We start from the raw sequence: 17,442 nt of genomic DNA on the forward strand, positions 1-17,442 counted from the left end.
GCACAGCGCAGCGCTGGTAAGAGTGGGCAGCGGGCAGCGCTGCAGGCTGGATAAACGAGTCCCTTGGGACTTATCCAGCCCACGGGCCTTAGTTTGGGGACCCCTGATGTAACTGATGCCCTATGCATATGAGAAGCATGGATCCGCAAAGAGACCAAGAAGTAAAAGTAGTGAGTTGCCAACCACACAGCCATGATATTACTGTACTATCAGTGTCATCCTCTGTGCAAGTGTGTCTTGTCTGAGGGCGACACTATGATGAATAGGATAACTGCTCCTGTCTTTCTTGTTCTTTGAACATTAATATGTGTTAAGTTGGTGTCGCACAAGGATAAGCCATCAATTAGAGTCTGTCTGTGTAGCCAGCTGCAACAGCAGAACCAGCAGATTGGAATTGGCACTGTGTCCTTATATGTGACAGATATTATTTAAAATCATTGTGCCAAGCTACATGGTATATAGGAGGTGTGTGGCCAGAACTCTCTTTTAAATGAAAAGTAGCCATGGGTGGTTGCTGATTTGACCAAGAGGAAGGGGATGTTTCACTCCCTGGTGCAGTTTTCTCAATCAAAACTGCCATCACCCCTCAAAGATTCTGTAGGTAAAACAATACATCTCCACTCACGGCAAACAGAAGCTCAGGTTTGGAATAAATCACCATCATCATAATATTGATAAGGGTATTTTATAACTTATAGGTGGGAAATGGTAGCAAGCACCAAAAAGCACAATAAAAAGAATGAAACATCCATTAAAATATAAATATACATGGAGAAAGAAGCCCAATATTGTCAGCTCCTGGTGGCTCCATTTCATTAAAAAAGAAAACATTGGGGCATCCAACAACAGATCTTCCACATGGTACTTTGGCCCACTGAAAATTTAATACCTTGGTAGCATGAGAGTCCACAATGGCATTAATAATAATAATAATAAATTTTATTTATACCCCACCCTCCCCAGCCAAAGCTGGGCTCAGGGCGGCTAACAACAATCAAAATAATCCAGCATTCTAAAAACCTTTCATTATAAAAATTAATTAAAATCAAATTGATGGCAACCATTAAGCAAGATTCTGTGTGGATTGCCAGAGGAGGGGGTCAGGCTGCGCCCTGACCAAAGGCCTGGTGAACAGCTCTGTCTTACGGAAAGATGTCAAGTCCTGCAGGACCCTAGTCTCTTGTGACAGAGCGTTCCACCAGATCGGAGCCACAGCCGAGAAAGCCCTGGCTCTAGTTGAGGCCAGCGTAATCTCTCTGAGGCCTGGGACCTTCAGGATGTTTTTATTTGCAGACCGTAGTTTCTCTGTGGGGCATACCAGGAGAGGCGGCCCCGTAGGTACGAGGGTCCTAGGTCGTATAGGGCTTTAAAGGTTAAAACCAGCACCTTAAACCTGATCCTGTACTCCACTGGGAGCCAGTGCAGCTGGTATAGTACCGGATGAATGTGATCTTGCAGTGAAAGCCCCATAAGGAGTCTCGCTGCGGCATTCTGCACCCGCTGGAGTTTCTGGGTCAGTCTCAAGGGCAGCCCCACGTAGAGCGAGTTACAATAATCGAGTCTGGAGGTGACAGTCGCGTGGATCACAGTGGCTAGGTCAGGGCGAGAGAGATAAGGAGCCAACTGCTTAGCTTGGCGGAGATGACTTACAACAGTGGAAACCATGTCCTGTGCCACCACAGCTGAAGTCTAATTTACCAACTGTTTCCCTGCCAACATGGAATGGCTGGCATAGGTGTGTGTTTGCCCCAGTGATTATGCCCATGGACAAGGGGGCTACTGTCTCTTCTAGCAATGTACTTCCACACAGAAGCAACACTTGCATGTAGCTCCTAGGTACAATGCTAGGATTTACCACCCATGTGCCTTCTTACACCATTGTCCGGAGCACACACTGTGGTGTTTGCGTGGCAGTAGGCTTGGGGCGTATATTTCATCAATGGTCTTTTCTGTCTCTCCAGGCAGAAAAAAAGCTACAATACAACACAGAGACCGCAGGATATCCCTTGTACATATAATTGCCAACACAGAAATAACAGTGTAATCCAAACAAGAAAGTATGGCATCTCTCCAAAACATGCAGGGACCATGCCAGAAATAGCTTACATCTTCATCTGATCGGTATTCATACGGCCAGGAAGAAAATTCTTGGTTATCCATAATTATATGAGAAATCTGCTATTGGGCCCATAAACGAACGGGAGCTTGCTGTGCTTTCCAGAACATTTTGCCCAAGGCATGGCAAGCCAGGAGAGCTTAGGAAGCGGCTGCACTTCAAATTTCACAAATTAACAGCAGCAAGCTAAACACACGCACAATAGCTAATCAGAATACTATTTTGTGTTCTGGAATCCTGTAGGCCGGGAAAGGTGCTGTGCAGAAATTAACCCAAATCCGGTCAAAGGAAACTGGTAACTGCTTGCATGTACAGTCGTCTTGAAGAGCTGGGAAACAGAATTCCCATCTATCTCCCTAGCCCAATCCATATGTGTTTTCATGGCACCAATAGGCAATGTAATGCAGCTAGACTTGGTTCTCCTAGCCCGGAATGGTCTAGAGCACTCTTCTAGATAAGCCTCTGGCAGATGTAACACCCACAAAATGACCAACAGCTTCCTAGATAGCAAGAGCTTCCTAGAGCCAGTGTGGTGTGGTGGTTAAGAGCGGTAGTCTCGTAATCTGGGGAACCGGGTTCGTGTCTCCGCTCCTCCACATGCAGCTGCCGGGTGACCTTGGGCCAGTCACACTTCTCTGAAGTCTCTCATCCCCACTCACCTCACAGAGTGTTTGTTGTGGGGGAGGAAGGGAAAGGAGATTGTTGGCCGTTTTGAGACTCCTTAGGGTAGTGATAAAGCGGGATATCAAATCCAAACTCTTCTTCTTCTTCTATTCCTTGGGTTGGCTCCGTTGCTGCGAAACGCGAAAAACATCCTTATTCAGTTCAGCAAAAAAGATCCGCAGAAGAATTAGGGCAGGTGCCCCCAAACTCGGCCCTCCAGCTGTTTTGGGACTACAGTTCCCATCATCTCTGACCACTGGTCCTGTTAGCTAGGGATGATGGGAGTTGTAGCCCCAAAACAGCTGGAGGGCCAAGTTTGGGGGTGCCTGAATTAGGGTAAAATTCAGAGAAGGCCCACGTGGGAAAGAAAGAGCAGGATTTCCACCTGCTAAAAATAGTGCCACTACTATCAGGCACAGGGTTTTGGCCAGTTTGGTACCAGTGCGAGTCCCACCGCCACCAAGGCTAATTGCAATGTGGGGAAGCAGATTTTTGTTGAAGTCAAAGCTGGGGAGGTAAGGGTTAAGCCTCTCCATCCTGTGTGCTGTGGTCCCAGTGAAAATCACCCCCCTGCTTAGTATTAAACAGAAAAAATCAGAAGAAATTGCTAAAGACAAATGCCTGGCTTGGCTCCCCCCGCGCCTCCATTTCCTTCTCACTACAATTAGATTCATCCATCCAAATTTATATTGGCTGTTTTGCTGCTAGGATGCTTAGCAGCAGTTCAGAGTCATGCCATCAGCACTGCAACACCAGCCAGTTCCCCTCTTAAAGGCACACCTGTCAACAAACCTGGGTATTGAACAACCCTACTAGATAACTGATCAAAACATTTCAATTTTCAAAATAATCACGTTCAAGCATAACACCTTCACCAGGTTAACTACCGATAGTGGAAGCCCGAGTACTGAGATGGCAAACTTTATTTCTGACATTACCCCTAATATGCTCAATCTGAAACACGTCAGGATTTGACACTTACTTAACAGCACAATTCTGAAGGCACATAGACACAATGCCTTAAGTAGGGTTGACCCGCTAGTAAGACTGACGACCTAAGAGTGCTAGCCTATACTTGACTACCTATATTTGTCTACTTAGAAGTAAGCCTCGTTAAAATCAATCAGGCTTATTGCGAGGTAAGGATTGCAGTCTTAACTGGCTTTTATAGATCATACTTGATGGTATGGGATAAATCCTTTTGGCTCTTCCTCTACTTTTACAGTGAAATATTTAAATTAGAAAATGTCATTTTATTCAGCATTTATTTCAGCAATTCATCATCTCTCTCCCCCCCCCCCTTCTGCAGGTGGGGCTTGAGGCAGAGACTGGCTTACCTAGCCTACTTCCCAAAATCATAGCAGACTCCAGATCTGAACTGGGATCTTCCGGATTCATAGCTCAAGTTTCTGAGCTACAGCATTACATCCAATCAGCTTTACCATCAGCAGGTACTGACAGATCTTCCAGGTGTCAACAAACACAAATTATTGCAGAACGTGCTTCCATGGGCCAATGTCAACATTTATAGTCAGATGAAATGAATTAAGTAGTACAAAGAGAAGTCTCTTCCCCCCCTCCACCCCCACCCCCAATGCCATGCATTTGTTTTTCTAACAAAGTGAGGCAAAAAAGTCAAGCGATAGAGCGCAAATATATGCAAATCAAATGTGTGCATGATAAACCTTTCCATAGAACTTTCTCTATCCATTTCCAGCACCTGCAGCAACCAATTTGTACAGTCAAATTTGCTGAATTCCAGTTTGGTAGCATCCCATTGAAGTCTTCCTTTGAAACTTATTTTTTGGTTTAATAATATCCTGTTGCTGGGATGAGGAACCTGCAGGTCTCCAGGTGTTGCTGGACTCATCTGTTCCAGGCAGCATGGACAACAGAACAGTCAAAGATCCATGACTGTCTTAGAGAGAACGTCTCAGAACACTTAAATGCTCTCCTACTGGCTTCTAGGTATAAGCATTTTTCGTCTAATTTGAGTCCATTTAACCTCTTCTACACTTGGGACGTGGGTGGCGCTGTGGGTTAAACCACAGAGCCTAGGACTTGGTGATCAGAAGGTCGGCGGTTCGAATCCCCACGACGGGGTGAGCTCCCGTTGCTCGGTCCCTGCTCCTGCCAATCTAGCAATTCGAAAGCACGTCAAAGTGCAAGTAGATAAGTAGGTACCGCTCCAGCGGGAAGGTAAACGGCATTTCTGTGCGCTGCTCTGGTTCGCCAGAAGCGGCTTAGTCATGCTGGCCACATGACCCGGAAGCTGTACGCCGGCTCCCTCGGCCAATAAAGCGAGATGAGTGCCGCAACCCCAGAGTCAGTCACGACTGGACCTAATGGTCAGGGGTCCCTTTACCTTTAACCTCTTCTAAAAAGGATGACCTGCAGCCTATGGGGCATCCTCCAGAAGCTATAGACTGCAATTCCCATCACCCCTGACCACTGGTCCTGTTAGCTAAGGATGATGGGAGTTGTAGTCTCAAAACAGCTGGAGGGCCAAGTTTGGCCATGCCTGATATAAATAAAAGAACACTAATATCCCCAGCAACTCAATGCATGGCCAAAATGCAGGCTACGGTGTGACCGAAGCATCATGCAGTTCCTGTATCTTGTCATGCATGCAGCTACCCTGACAACGATGAATCATGTGCAAAACAACAACATAGAAGGGAAAAGCAGCAAGTTGTCATGATTCCCTTACATGTCTTTCGCCACACATTTGCATTACTTCTACATCTGTGCAAAGGTTCTCGGAAAATCCCACTGCCATGTCAACAATCCTGTTTCCAAGCTACACGAGAGAAATAGCTTTGCCACTAAGGTTGTTATCCAGCCACCCCCTTTAAAGATGTGGCTATATGAGCCTTCTGGTAAAAGGCAGAAAGGACATGGGGACACGATACCAACTTCCATTTACCAATCTAACTTGTTAATGTCTACACACTAACTAGTAACAGCTCCTCGGGGTTTCAGATAGGGGTCTTTTCCAGCCTTTCCTGGAGATATCCGGGCTTGATTCAGGAACCTTCTACACGCAAAGCCCATGCTCTACAAAAGGCACCCCCAAACTCGGCCCTCCAGATGTTTTGGGACTACAACTCCCATCATCATGATAGTACGCACCCCGGAAATGATCTCTTTCAGCTTCTGCCTTCTGGAAGAAGGTATAGGGTTATAAAGGCCAGGACTCGCCGCCTGAAAAACAGTTTCTACACTAATGCAATTCTGGTTCTAAACGGAGCATAAGGGGTCTCTGTAGTATAGTGTATTTTAAAATGGGGTTTTAGAGTTTTTTAGGGGTTTTTGAATGTTTTATGTAGTTTTTATGTAGTTTTATGGTAGTTTTATGTAGTTTTATGTAGTTTTTCAATTTCATTGTTCCGCAAGGGACAATGACAATAAAGATATCGTATATATCCCTACCTAACAGGACCAGTGGTCAGGGATGATGGGAATTGTAGTCCCAAAACATCTGGAGGGCTGAGTTTGGGCGTGCCTGCTCTACAACTACTGCATCATAGAATTGTTGAGTTGTAGGGGACCCTGCAGGTCATCTAGTCCAACCCCTTGCAATGCAGGAATCCTGCCCAAAGCCATCCCCAGGTGGGATCGAACCACCAACCTTCCGAGATGCAGCACTAGCAGGCTGTGACAATTTTTAAAATATAGTAAATACTACAACTAAACCGATTATCCTCAAAACAGCAGCACATTGTTATAATAAAGGACAATGCTGCTGGTTGCCACCTCGAAAATTTTCATAGTAATATTTAGCATGGTGGCGCTGCGGGTTAAACCACAGAGCCTAGGACTTGCCGATCAATAGGTTGGCGGTTTGAATCCCCGTGACAGAGTGAGCTCCCGTTGCTCGGTCCCTGCTCCTGCCAACCTAGCAGTTCGAAAGCGGGAAGGTAAACAGCGTTTCCATAAGCTGCTCTGGTTCACCAGAAGCGGCTTAGTTATGCTGGCCACATAACCCCGAAGCTGAACGCCAGCTCGCTCGGCCAACAAAGCGAGATGAGCGCCGCAACCCCAGAGTTGGTCACGACTGGACCTAATGGTCAGGGGTCCCTTTACCTTTACCTATACATTTTAGTACTGCGACTGAACAAACCGCACACATAATTGCAATAACTCTTATCGGTAGGCTATATTGCCATCTGCATGGAAGAGGCAACTGAGAAGTTTTGAAGCAGCTGTTGTGACTGCTGCTGCTCCACTTCCAAGCGCCGTTAACAGTGCTGGTTTTTATCTGAGACTACAACTCCCATCATCCCTGACCACTGGAGCCAATGGCAGATGGAAACCACCATCTGGAGGGCCCCACGTTGCTCTTAACAGCTAGCTGAAAAATAAATTTTAAAAAACTGACAGCAAAAAGGCCACAGATGCTTGAACTTTGCACCTAACCAGGAAGCGCAAACAAGACAGGCTTATTGGGTCGTTGTTTTTATTTTGAGGTTTTATATTTTGATTTTGTTCTGTGAACCGCCCTGAGACCTCTGGGTACAGGGCGGTATAAAAATTCAATCAATAATATAAGTGAATGTGTAGAGTGCTATAAAACCTCCGAAAACCCCAGTGGTCAAAGCCAGGTGCATTTTTACCCAGATCCGAAGTTTGGTGGCTGCAATCCTATTTATTATGCGCGCTTGGGAGTAAGCGCCACCTAACGCAATGGGAACGACCTTTAAGTAGACGTAAGGCGAGGAGGATCGGACGCTACAACCAAAACACAATTACCGATCCACTGGACGGGGGCGAGGGGGCTTACTCGTGAGCAAACATGCTTCCGGACCTGCCTGTAAGGGTTTGTTTTTTTTTGGGGGGGGGGGCACAGGGAGAGACAGACAGCTCCTTGCATAACGCAGCAGACGCTATAAACTTTCTGGAACTTCAGACACCAAAACCTACAAACCCGACGGGGCGATCTCGGCGCAGCCCAAGAAGCCGCTCCATGGTCCCCGGCGCAGAAAAAGGACAGATCGCCGTCGGCCCGGCGGGTGCCCACCCAAATCGCCCAAGTCTCTTTTCCTCCCACCCGGGGAGCCAGAAGCCCCTACCCCGCCTCTCCGGTGGAACATCGACCCTTCCCGCCAGGGGAAAAGAGACGCGCCTTCCTTGCCTGCGCGCAACTTGGCCGAACCCCCGAAGTGCCAAGTCATGCTGTTGCCCCGGGATGCGTCAAGTCCCTGACCCCCGAGGGCACCGCCGGGAAGAATTCTCCGGAGCTCCGTAGGGGATGGAAACCCCCCGAAACCCGGTTGTTTCCTCCGCCGCCTGCGAGAGGCCCGCCATCCCTTCGCGCTGGCCCTTACCTGCCGCCCCCTCTGCGGGAGGAGAGCAGCCCGATCCCCGCCGAAGCGGCCGCCACGCTGCAATGTTTCCCTTCGATTGCGCTATAGCGCCGGCGGACGGCGAGTCGGGCAGGGGCGGCACCGGCGGCTCCTTTTTTTCCGCCCACCAAAGAGGAGGGCCCTGGCGGGGGCGGAGCTGGAGAGGCGGCGCCAGGGGCTCGGGGGCGCGGCGCCCGTCATTGCTCAGGTGTCAATGGCGCGGGGGCGACGCGCCCTGGGTCGCGCCTTGGCTGCAATCGGCGGCGCGCGCAGCTGCTGCTGCTGCTGCACGTTGTTTGCAACCAGAGATTTGTGAGCAAACACGCAGAGGATCGCGAATTCTTCCATAGGAAGGGCTCTCGTGGGCAAATCAGCGGAGGAACGGTGGAGCTGTGCCCCATAAAGAGACTGTCCTTCCTTCCTTGTTTATTATCCCCACGGATTTCCACAGGAGTCATTTAGCAACAAGGTGCAAGGCTCAAGGTTTTTGTTGAAAGCTTGTCCTGGAGATTGGGGTGGGATGAAAATCCCAATTGCACATTTATGTGCCACAATGAGCAGCCTTGACTTTTGACTAGACAATGTTTTGTAAAAACTACTGTAAAATGGACTAAATGCAACTCAGATTAAGAGAGACGACAAATTAGTAGTGTAATGGAATATTGATTGAGTTAGCATTATGAACCAATGTACGCCTGTGTTTCTGCACAAGAACTCTCTAGTTTGTGGGGAAAGTTCTACACCGTACACATTTTTATAGATGTGTGGTGCTGGCAGTCACCTGGATGCTAATGTTGCACATGAAAGTTATTACAAACTCTATTGAGATTTTTCATAGAATTGGAAGGGACCAATAGAGTCATCTAGTCCAACCCCCCCACGATTCAGAAATCTTTTGCCCAACATGGGGCTCAACAGTGCCAACAGTGTGATGCGGCAGCAAAAAATGGCTAATGCTATTCTATGCTGCTTCAACAGAAGTCTAGTGTTCTGATCAAGGGAAGTAATAGTATAGCTCAGGCCACACCTGGAGTACTGTGTCCAGTTCTGGGTGCTACAATTTAAGAAGGATATTGACAAGCTGGAACATGTACAGAGGAGGGCAACCAAGATGATTAAGGGTGTGGAAACCAAGTCAGCTGAAGGAGCTGGGCATGTTTAGCCTGGAAAAGAGGAGACTGAGAGAAGGTATGATAGGCATCTTCAAATAGCTTAAGGGCTGTCACATGGAAGATGGAGCAAGCTTGGTTTTTTCCTGCTCCGGGGCGTAGGACTCAAACCAATGCCTTCAAGTTACAAGAAAGGCGAGTAAATATCAGGAAGATCTTTTGGACAACAAGAGCTGTTTGACAGCGGAAAAGATTCCCACGAGAGGTTTTTTCTCCTTCCTTGGAGGTTTTTAAAGCAGAGGTTGGATGGTCATCTGTCATGGATGCTTTAGCTGAGATTCCTGCATCGCAGGGACTTGGACTGGATGACCCTTGGAGTCCCTTCCAACTCTACAATTTATGTGGGTCATTGGTCTGATCCAGAAAGGCTCTTCTTATGCTCTTAGGTAGCTAGTTTGCTTACAGCAGCAGCCGGGAACCTCAGACTCCGGGAATAAGTGGGGACTGTCCCCAAGTCATGCCCATCTTTAGGCCACACCATCCACTGGCTTTTATTGCACCTTCCTTGAATGTTCTTGCATGCCAAGAATGTGTTCTTGAACTGTGCTCATGTCTCTTGTTTGCCTGTGTGAAGAGATGTGTGTGCATGTAGAGAGCTCTGGCTTTTATGTGGCTGGAATGTGGCTTATGGTACAAAGGTAAGAGTACATGTTGCGTTTCTATGCGTTGCTCTGGTTCGCCAGAAGCGGCTTAGTCATGCTGGCCACATGACCCGGAAGCTGTACACCCGCTCCCTCGGCCAATAAAGCGAGATGAGCACCGCAACCCCAGAATCGTCCGCGACTGGACCTAATGGTCAGGGGTCCCTTTACCTTTACATGTTGCTCCACCCACCTTTGTCTCTGGCTCCGCCCACCACTGGCATCTACCCCAAACCCACGCAGACCTGTATGAACTCATCAGCAAAGGTGCAGAAAAAAGTCCTGTCCTTTTTTACATGTCTCCCAGTCATTCAGAACACCAGAGGAAAAGCCAGCTATTAAGAAGAATCAGCCAACCTCCTTTTCTAAAATGAGTTCCCTGGCAATTATGCCAAGACTGATAAGGGGAATCTCCAGCAGTACCTCTGTTTCCATTAATCCTGTCCTGTCTAAATCCGTCTTAACAACAATGTCAATACCCATGCAGGTTAAAATGCCCGCTAGAGTCTACCAAGTGTGTTCCAGTAAAGAGGGAACATTAGGATCTTTTACCATCTGTTCAACCACAAGCACCTGAAGAATTGCACGAAGTTGCAGGGATTGTCATAGCTAAGTTTTTTGTTTACTGCATCGGGAAGGTGGAAAAAAACCTAGATTCTTATCCAGTAATGTGGAAAAAATGATCTAGCATACATTTTAAGGACTCCTTTGTTTTAAAACAAAAAAACAGGCTGTAGTCAAACAGAACACAATACTGGCAAAAAACAATTATAACAGCCTATGAGATCACTAAACTCTGGGCCCATCAGTTTGTTTCCAGACTGCTCAGAAAATGATTTCCCCCCTCACCATATGTTTCTGCTGCTTTAATACACAGATTCCTAATCCTGAAAGGGCCTCTGGGCACTGTTCCAATGCATACTGCTTGCTTGAGAATTTGGAATACATGTTAAAGAGATTAATGTGGTTTTTTTTTAAAAAAAGGGAGAGAAAGAAATATAAATCAATGCTAGGATCTAGTAAGGTAAAAAAGGTAAAGGATCTCTGGATGGTTAAATCCAGTCAAAGGCGACTATGGGGTGCGGCGCTCAACTAACTTTTAGGCCGAAGGAGCTGGCGTTCGTCCACACACAGCTTTCCAGGTCCTGTGACCAGCATGACTAAACCGCTTCTGGCGTAACGGAACACCATGACGGAAACCAGAGCACACGGAAACACTGTTTACCTTCCCGCCACAGAGGTACCTATTTATCTGCTTGCACTGGTGTGCTTTCGAACTGCTAGATTGGCAGATGATCTAGTAAGATTCCAAGTGAACCATCACCATCATAAGGTTTTTTGCCACTACCGTACACTGCTGCTACTAATGGCTACTGAGCTCGCAGTTGTGCAAGGGACTTATGTAGCACTGCTGTACCCGTGTAACTGTTCTAGCATGCCCTATGCAAGGATTTGCACAGCTGAGAAATGAGCAGAATGTCATGGCTACACCTGACAGAGCCAACAATAATATTAAAGGTAAAGGTACCCCTGACCATTAGGTCCAGTCGTGGACGACTCTGGAGTTGTGGCACTCATCTTGCTCTATAGGCCGAGGGAGCAGCGTTTGTCTGCAGACAGCTTCCGGGTCATGTGGCAGCATGACTAAGCCGCTTCTGGTGAACCAGAGCAGTGCACGGAAACACTGTTTACCTTCCCGCCGGAGCGGTACCATTTATTTACTTGCACTGGCGTGCTTTCAAACTGCTAGGTTGGCAGGAGCTGGGACCGCACAACAGGAGCGCACTCCGTCACGGGGATTCAAACTGTTGACTATAATGTTACAGCTACAGGTAAAGGTAAAGGACCCTTGGACGGTTAGCTCCAGTCAAAGGAGACTATGGGGTGCGGCACTCATCTCGCTTTCAGGCCAAGGTAGCCGGTGTTTGTCCACAGACAATTTTCTGTGGCCAGCATGATTACATGACGAGTGCCAGAGCGCACGGAAACACCATTTCTTTTCCCGCCGGAGCGGTACCTATTTCTCTACTTGCACTGGCGTGCTTTCAAACTGCTAGGTTGGCAGGAGCAGGGACCAAGCAATGGGAGCTCACCCCGTCGCGGGGATTCAAACCACCCACCTTCTGATCAGCAAGCCCAAGAGGCTCCGTGGTTTGACCCCAACGCCACCCGCGTCCCTATACAGCTACACAACACATCCATTCCAAGCACTTCCAAAAGCAAAGCAGCACTGATACACACACACACACACACACACACACACAATCAAATAACTCTCTCACAGTGAACACCACAGCACAGAATTACAGCGTCATTCCTCTTAATGTGTCTGATTTTTCTATAGTGTAGGTTATAAAAAGACTTTGTCACCTTGCAGATATTACCTTTCAATGCTTTACTCTGACAACCCCATGTAACCTTGAATGTAGTGCTATTGTTTCCAGGGGTGGGGGGGAGGAACACATTCAGTAGATTTAATTCACAGATAATTCATAGATCGAACGAAGGATGGTAAAGTGAGGGGGATTGCCTCTCAGGTTCATTCTGGAACACTTGGGGATTAACTGTACTAAACCCAGGCCAAGCCTGTGTGAACCTCCTGGGAACAACTGAACTGTACATATGTGATATAGGAAGACAAAGTAGGGGTGTTGTTTTTGGTTGCTTCCCCAGTACTGTACTTCACAGTCTTCAGCTTCCACCTATTAGCAGTTGTAATTGTTTTCTTGGCCATTTCAGGCCTCAGTCCTGGGTAGCCCTGTGCTACTGATATGTTTAATTGGAAATAAGTATCACATAGAGTTTACTGGGGCTTACGCTCACCTATGGGACGCGGGTGGCGTTGTGGGTTAAATCACAGAGCCTAGGACTTGCCAATCAGAAGGTCGGCTGTTCAAATCCCCACGACGGGGTAAGCTCCCGTTGCTCGGTCCCTGCTTCTGCCCACCTAGCAGTTCGAAAGCACGCAATGCAAGTAGATAAATAGGCACCGCTCTGGCGGGAAGGTAAACGGCATTTCCGTGCGCTGTTCTGGTTCGCCAGAAGCAGCTTAGTCATGCTGGCCACATGACCCAGAAGCTTACGCCGGCTCCATTGGCCAGTAAAGCAAGATGAGCACCGCAACCCCAGAGTCGTCCGCGACTGGACCTAACGGTCAGGGGTCCCTTTAACTTTACTGTCGCCTAAGTTTGTCAAGCAGGGGTGCTGAATCGGCCCAAATTACACCACAGACAACCTCCTGGGGAACTACATACTAGTAGTGCAGAGGACCAATGGCAAAATAGTGCACAGCACCAGATGTGACTCTAAACTGCATGACAAGAAACTACATTCCAGATGTAAAGTAAGGAGGGTGAGGGAAAAGGGGGTTTAAGGTGAGATTGGGGTTGCAAAAAGAAAAAGACTAACTGGAAGTGGGAGTGGGCCTGGCTGACCATAAAGGAGGGGCATAAAAGGATTTGCAAAACAGGGAGGGATAGTGACTTCATAATTGGGTGGAAAGTGGAAAGAGTGCTTAGTAAAAGAAATGTGTGGAAGGAGGAAAATTGAGGTTACCATGGGGTGGTGGTTTGTGTGTGTGGGGCTGCAAAACAGAAAAGTAGGTTCAGAAATGTGGTTGGAAAGTTGAAAGGGGAGCTTAGAGGTTGTGTAGGGTGGGAAAGGGAAGGTCTAGGGCAGCAGTTCCCAAACTCTTTTGAGTTGTGGAGCACTTTTCAGGAGAGAAATTAATCACAGAGCACCATCGCTGTCCTTATGCCAAAGAAACATTTGTGCAGTTTTATTTCCAATCGCTTTGCAGGGCAGAGTTTGGAAATTGCTGCTTTAGGGAGTTAATGTGGGGTCAATGGCAAGGGGCCGTCCAGCAGATGCAGCAGGGGAACAGACCCTAGTTATTGTGTGTTTCTAGAGCTTAATGCCCTGTCCTGGCATCAATGGAGCTGAAGCTCGCCAGGCTATAAATTGGAACAAATAAAATTGGTTGGTCACTGTGGGCATAGAATGCCTTTAGTGTGATCTAGCAGGCCTTGTCTTATGATATAAATAAACATGTATATGATCAGGATGATTAGTGAGTTGTTCATTGGTTCAATGTTATTTATAATGCATTTTTAAAAAAGAAAAATTGTATGCTGCACCAGAGTAAAAGAAGGTGGGCAATTTCCTCCCATGCCTATTTCAATGAAGGCAGTGAAGACTTACAGGTGAAGCAGAGATTCTTTCAGGTGAAACGGGGATTCTTATCTGTATTAGTTGTGAGAGCATTACTGGTGAGTTGAGCAAATTATCCCAGATTAACTAACAAGGAGCAGGAGTGGAGAGTGGGTTATCCTGCAGGTGGCCATAATCTGTATGGATTTTCTCCTGGGTGGGTGTGAATTCTTTCCCTAGGAGGAATGAAAGGAAATAATTAAGATTTTGGGGGCTTTATTTCCTTGTTCAAAGAACTACAACAGGCCAGCAACATTGCTTTATCGGAAAGGTGAAGAACCTCCCTCACCCATTATTTTGCAGCCCTGCCACATTCATCACAGAACACTGATTTTTAAGAGGACAGGGCTCCTGTACCTTTTGAGCTGCGGCGCTCCGCTTGCGGAATGCTCTCCCCAGGGAGGCTTGCATGGCGCCTTTGTTACCTATATTTCAGGTACCAGGCAAAATCTTTCCTCTTCACCCAAGCCTTTGGCCAATTAAACAATCAATGGCCTTTTAAACTGCTGGCGGCGGCGGGCAGTTTGCTTGTTACTATGGTATGTGCTTTTGTGTTTTTATAGTATAAGCTGCCCCGTGATCCTCTGAGGAAAGGCTGGAATGGATTTTGGTGATATGGTGCCCTGAAAGAACACAAAATTTGAGTCCCCCCCCCCCCGTTATATATTTCTTATTTTCACAAGAATTACTTTTTGTACAGTTGCTTTTTAAATGGATATTCTCAATAGTTACCTATATAAATATAGGTATGATGGTGATGTGCCCCCTCAGCTTGGTGCCCTGTGTCGAGCAACTGCCCTAAATCTGGGGTTGGAAGAAAATAATAATAACAATAACAACAATAATAATCACTATGCAGAAGAGGGGTTTTAGGCAGCAACAAAATTGCCTCTGCCAAGCACCCCCTTTTCTGCATAACTACTGAGAGGTGCAGGAGCTCTGCCTCTTTCGCACCTGGACAAGGAATTTGTGTGTGTGCTTTTATTACATTTATATACCATATTTTCTTCCCAGAGGCTGGTTAAGAGGCAGCCATCATCCCAAGGTGAACAAGTGTGGTCGATGACTGAGTGGGGATTCTAAAATCCCTGGTCTCCCGGGCCCTGAAATTCTATTTTATTAAAAAGTATAAAAAGTTATTTAGTTTTCAGATTTTGAAATTTACAAACGTCAAACAATCAAAACAAGAAGAGAATTCAGTAAATTCCAATGGACTTCCCTCCTTCCCTTTTGCGGGTTATGTTAACTTTTTGCCTTCTGCACCTTCTCTACGAATCTCCAGTACAACCATAGCCCAACAAGTATCATTCCAATCCTACTCGTAATTTTAATTGTTTACAATGGTGTGCTTTTTAAGGTAAATGATATATTTCTCCCGTTCCTTATTTAAAATGTTAGTCTCCCTGGTTTCTAATTCTTCCCCTTTTTTCTTTTCTTTTTTGCAATTTCAGTATAACCCATCAGTTTAATCTGCCATTCTTCTCTGGTGGCGACTACCTAGGTCTGACCGCTCTAACCACTATGCCGCACTTCCTCTTCCTGGGGAAAAACGGGCCTAGCGACCCCAATGTAGCCCGACCGGGCGGCGCGTTCACTCGGAGGAGGTGGCGGCTCCCCTCCGCGGAAAACGGACCCGGCGGGCCAAACCTCCTTTGCGCTTGCGGCTCTTCCCCCCGCCTCCGCCGACAACTCCAGCGTGCCAGGGGGGGCCCTCAACCATAGAGACGCGTAAGGGCCCTTCCAACGTCGACCGGAAGTTCCGGACGCCGCTCGTCGTCACGCTCTCCGTCGATCTCTCCCGGCCCCCCCCCCTCACTTCTATGTTGCCAGGGGTAGGGAGGAGGCGGTGGAAGAAGAGGCGGCCCTATGAGCGGCGGCGGCAGACCGGCGCCCCTCAGCGGCAGCGGGCCGAGGAGGAGAAAGGGGGAGAGGGAACCAAGTAATGGCGGCCAGTTAGTGTGTGACTGAGCTAGAGGAGGAGCAGCTCCCCGCGTCCCTTCGAGCCCTTGTTCCTCGCCCGGCGGCGGCTGAGGCGCCGCTCCCCAAAGCAGAGGCGGCGGCGGCGCCAGAGACTGAGCCTCCCTCTCCGGGGCGGCTGAGGAGGCGGCGGCGGCGGGAGGGGGGCGCCATGGTGAACACCCGAAAGAGCTCCCTGCGCCTCTCCCGCAAAGCGGCGGCGGCGGCAGGCTCCGGGCCCGGCAGCCATTTCATCTCGTCCAGGACCCGTTTGTCTAGGACCAGCGCTCGGGCAGCGGCGGCGGCGGCGGCAGCAGCAGCGGCGGCCGCCGGTCAGGATGAAGAGTCGGCCCGGGTCAGTGGGGGGAGAGGAAGACGAGGCGGGTGCCGAGGGAGGGAGACTCGGGGCAAGTCCCGTAGCGACGGCGGCGGCGAAGAAGGGGCCGTTGTCGGTGTGGGTCAGCCATTGGGGTGGGGGGAGGCGGGGAGAGGGGCGAGCCTGCGTGGGGGGGGGGGTGCGCTGGCTCATTGTCCCGCTCCGAGGGGCTGAAGTGCAGCGCGACCGCTCGGGGCCGCAGTACCTCAGAAGGAAACTCCCCATAGAACCGATCCGGACCCTGCGATGACGGGGATTTTCTTCCGGAGGGTGGCAGCAGGGGAAGGAGTTTGGGGAGGCTTTTCTGTGGTGGCTCCCCATTCGCCTGGTACCTTCATTGCATAAATCCGGGCCTGGGCGAAAGCATTCTTTTCTCCCAATTAAACCATCTGTGTCCTTTTAAACTCTCGATGTGTTTGTGTGTGGGTTATCCATTTGTTGTTTGTATTCAGGTTTAATTTCGCGTGGTTTTTCTGTTGTGAAGCGCCCTGCGATCTTCGGGTGAAAGGGCAGTCTACAGATGTAATGAACAGGAACAACAAGAAGAGGCGGGGAAGGGGCTCCGGCTGAACTTCTCCAGGGTGACTGACTGCTTGCGTGTTTTGCATGCAAGCACAATATTGTGTTTTTTTGTGGGGCTTCTGCTGCTCTGTATGTGTGCGGAGGCTTGTCTGGTTTGTGGGACTAAAGAAAGGCACGAGAGTCTGGAAAAAAAAGGGGGGGTGGTCCTTTACTTGTATCCGAACTTGCTTTGGTGTTGTGCCAGAGTGAGGGTGGGTGGGTGGAAAGCATCGGGGCCTGTCTGGCTCTGTTGCAAGAGGTGGACGTGAGTAGCGAGCCGGGAGGGAGCTTGGGGTTTTTTTTGCAGCAGCTCTCTATGCGAGCGAGTGAGCGAACCGAGGTCATTTGAGGTAGGACGTGTTGTGTGAGCTTGCACAGCTGAAGGAGGACGCTGCTGGCTTCGGCC

The 17,442-nt window shown here is 48.5% G+C and overlaps 2 protein-coding genes and 1 long non-coding RNA gene across 7 annotated transcripts in view; 1 reads left to right on the forward strand and 2 right to left on the reverse strand.

Annotated features, from left to right (window-relative positions):
- UBXN2A (UBX domain protein 2A) overlaps positions 1–8,189 on the reverse strand; it is a 28,096-nt gene extending 19,907 nt beyond the window's left edge. For both annotated transcript variants that reach the window (XM_083431822.1, XM_083431823.1), the window contains exon 1: positions 8,107–8,189. The gene's annotated coding sequence lies outside the window, so the exon portion shown is untranslated. The remainder of the gene's footprint in view (positions 1–8,106) is intronic.
- Positions 8,190–13,999: 5,810 nt separating this feature from the next.
- Positions 14,000–15,812, reverse strand: LOC310674437. The gene is made up of 3 exons (XR_014509594.1): positions 15,641–15,812; positions 15,142–15,254; positions 14,000–14,319 (listed from the first exon to the last, which is right to left on the reverse strand). It is a non-coding gene; the product is annotated as an uncharacterized lncRNA (long non-coding RNA).
- Positions 15,813–15,923: 111 nt separating this feature from the next.
- Positions 15,924–17,442, forward strand: part of ATAD2B (ATPase family AAA domain containing 2B) — a 61,538-nt gene continuing 60,019 nt past the window's right edge. For 2 of the 4 annotated variants that reach the window (XM_083431427.1, XM_083431426.1), the window contains exon 1: positions 15,924–16,454. In XM_083431427.1, coding sequence (XP_083287553.1) covers positions 16,272–16,454 — 183 coding nt within the window. In that variant the 5' untranslated portion in view covers positions 15,924–16,271. The remainder of the gene's footprint in view (positions 16,455–17,442) is intronic. The other 2 variants (XM_083431429.1, XM_083431428.1) reach the window with 1 other exon arrangement.

Source organism: Podarcis tiliguerta (assembly GCF_965153285.1).
Source record: "Podarcis tiliguerta genome assembly, chromosome: 3".
NCBI lineage: Eukaryota > Metazoa > Chordata > Lepidosauria > Squamata > Lacertidae > Podarcis > Podarcis tiliguerta.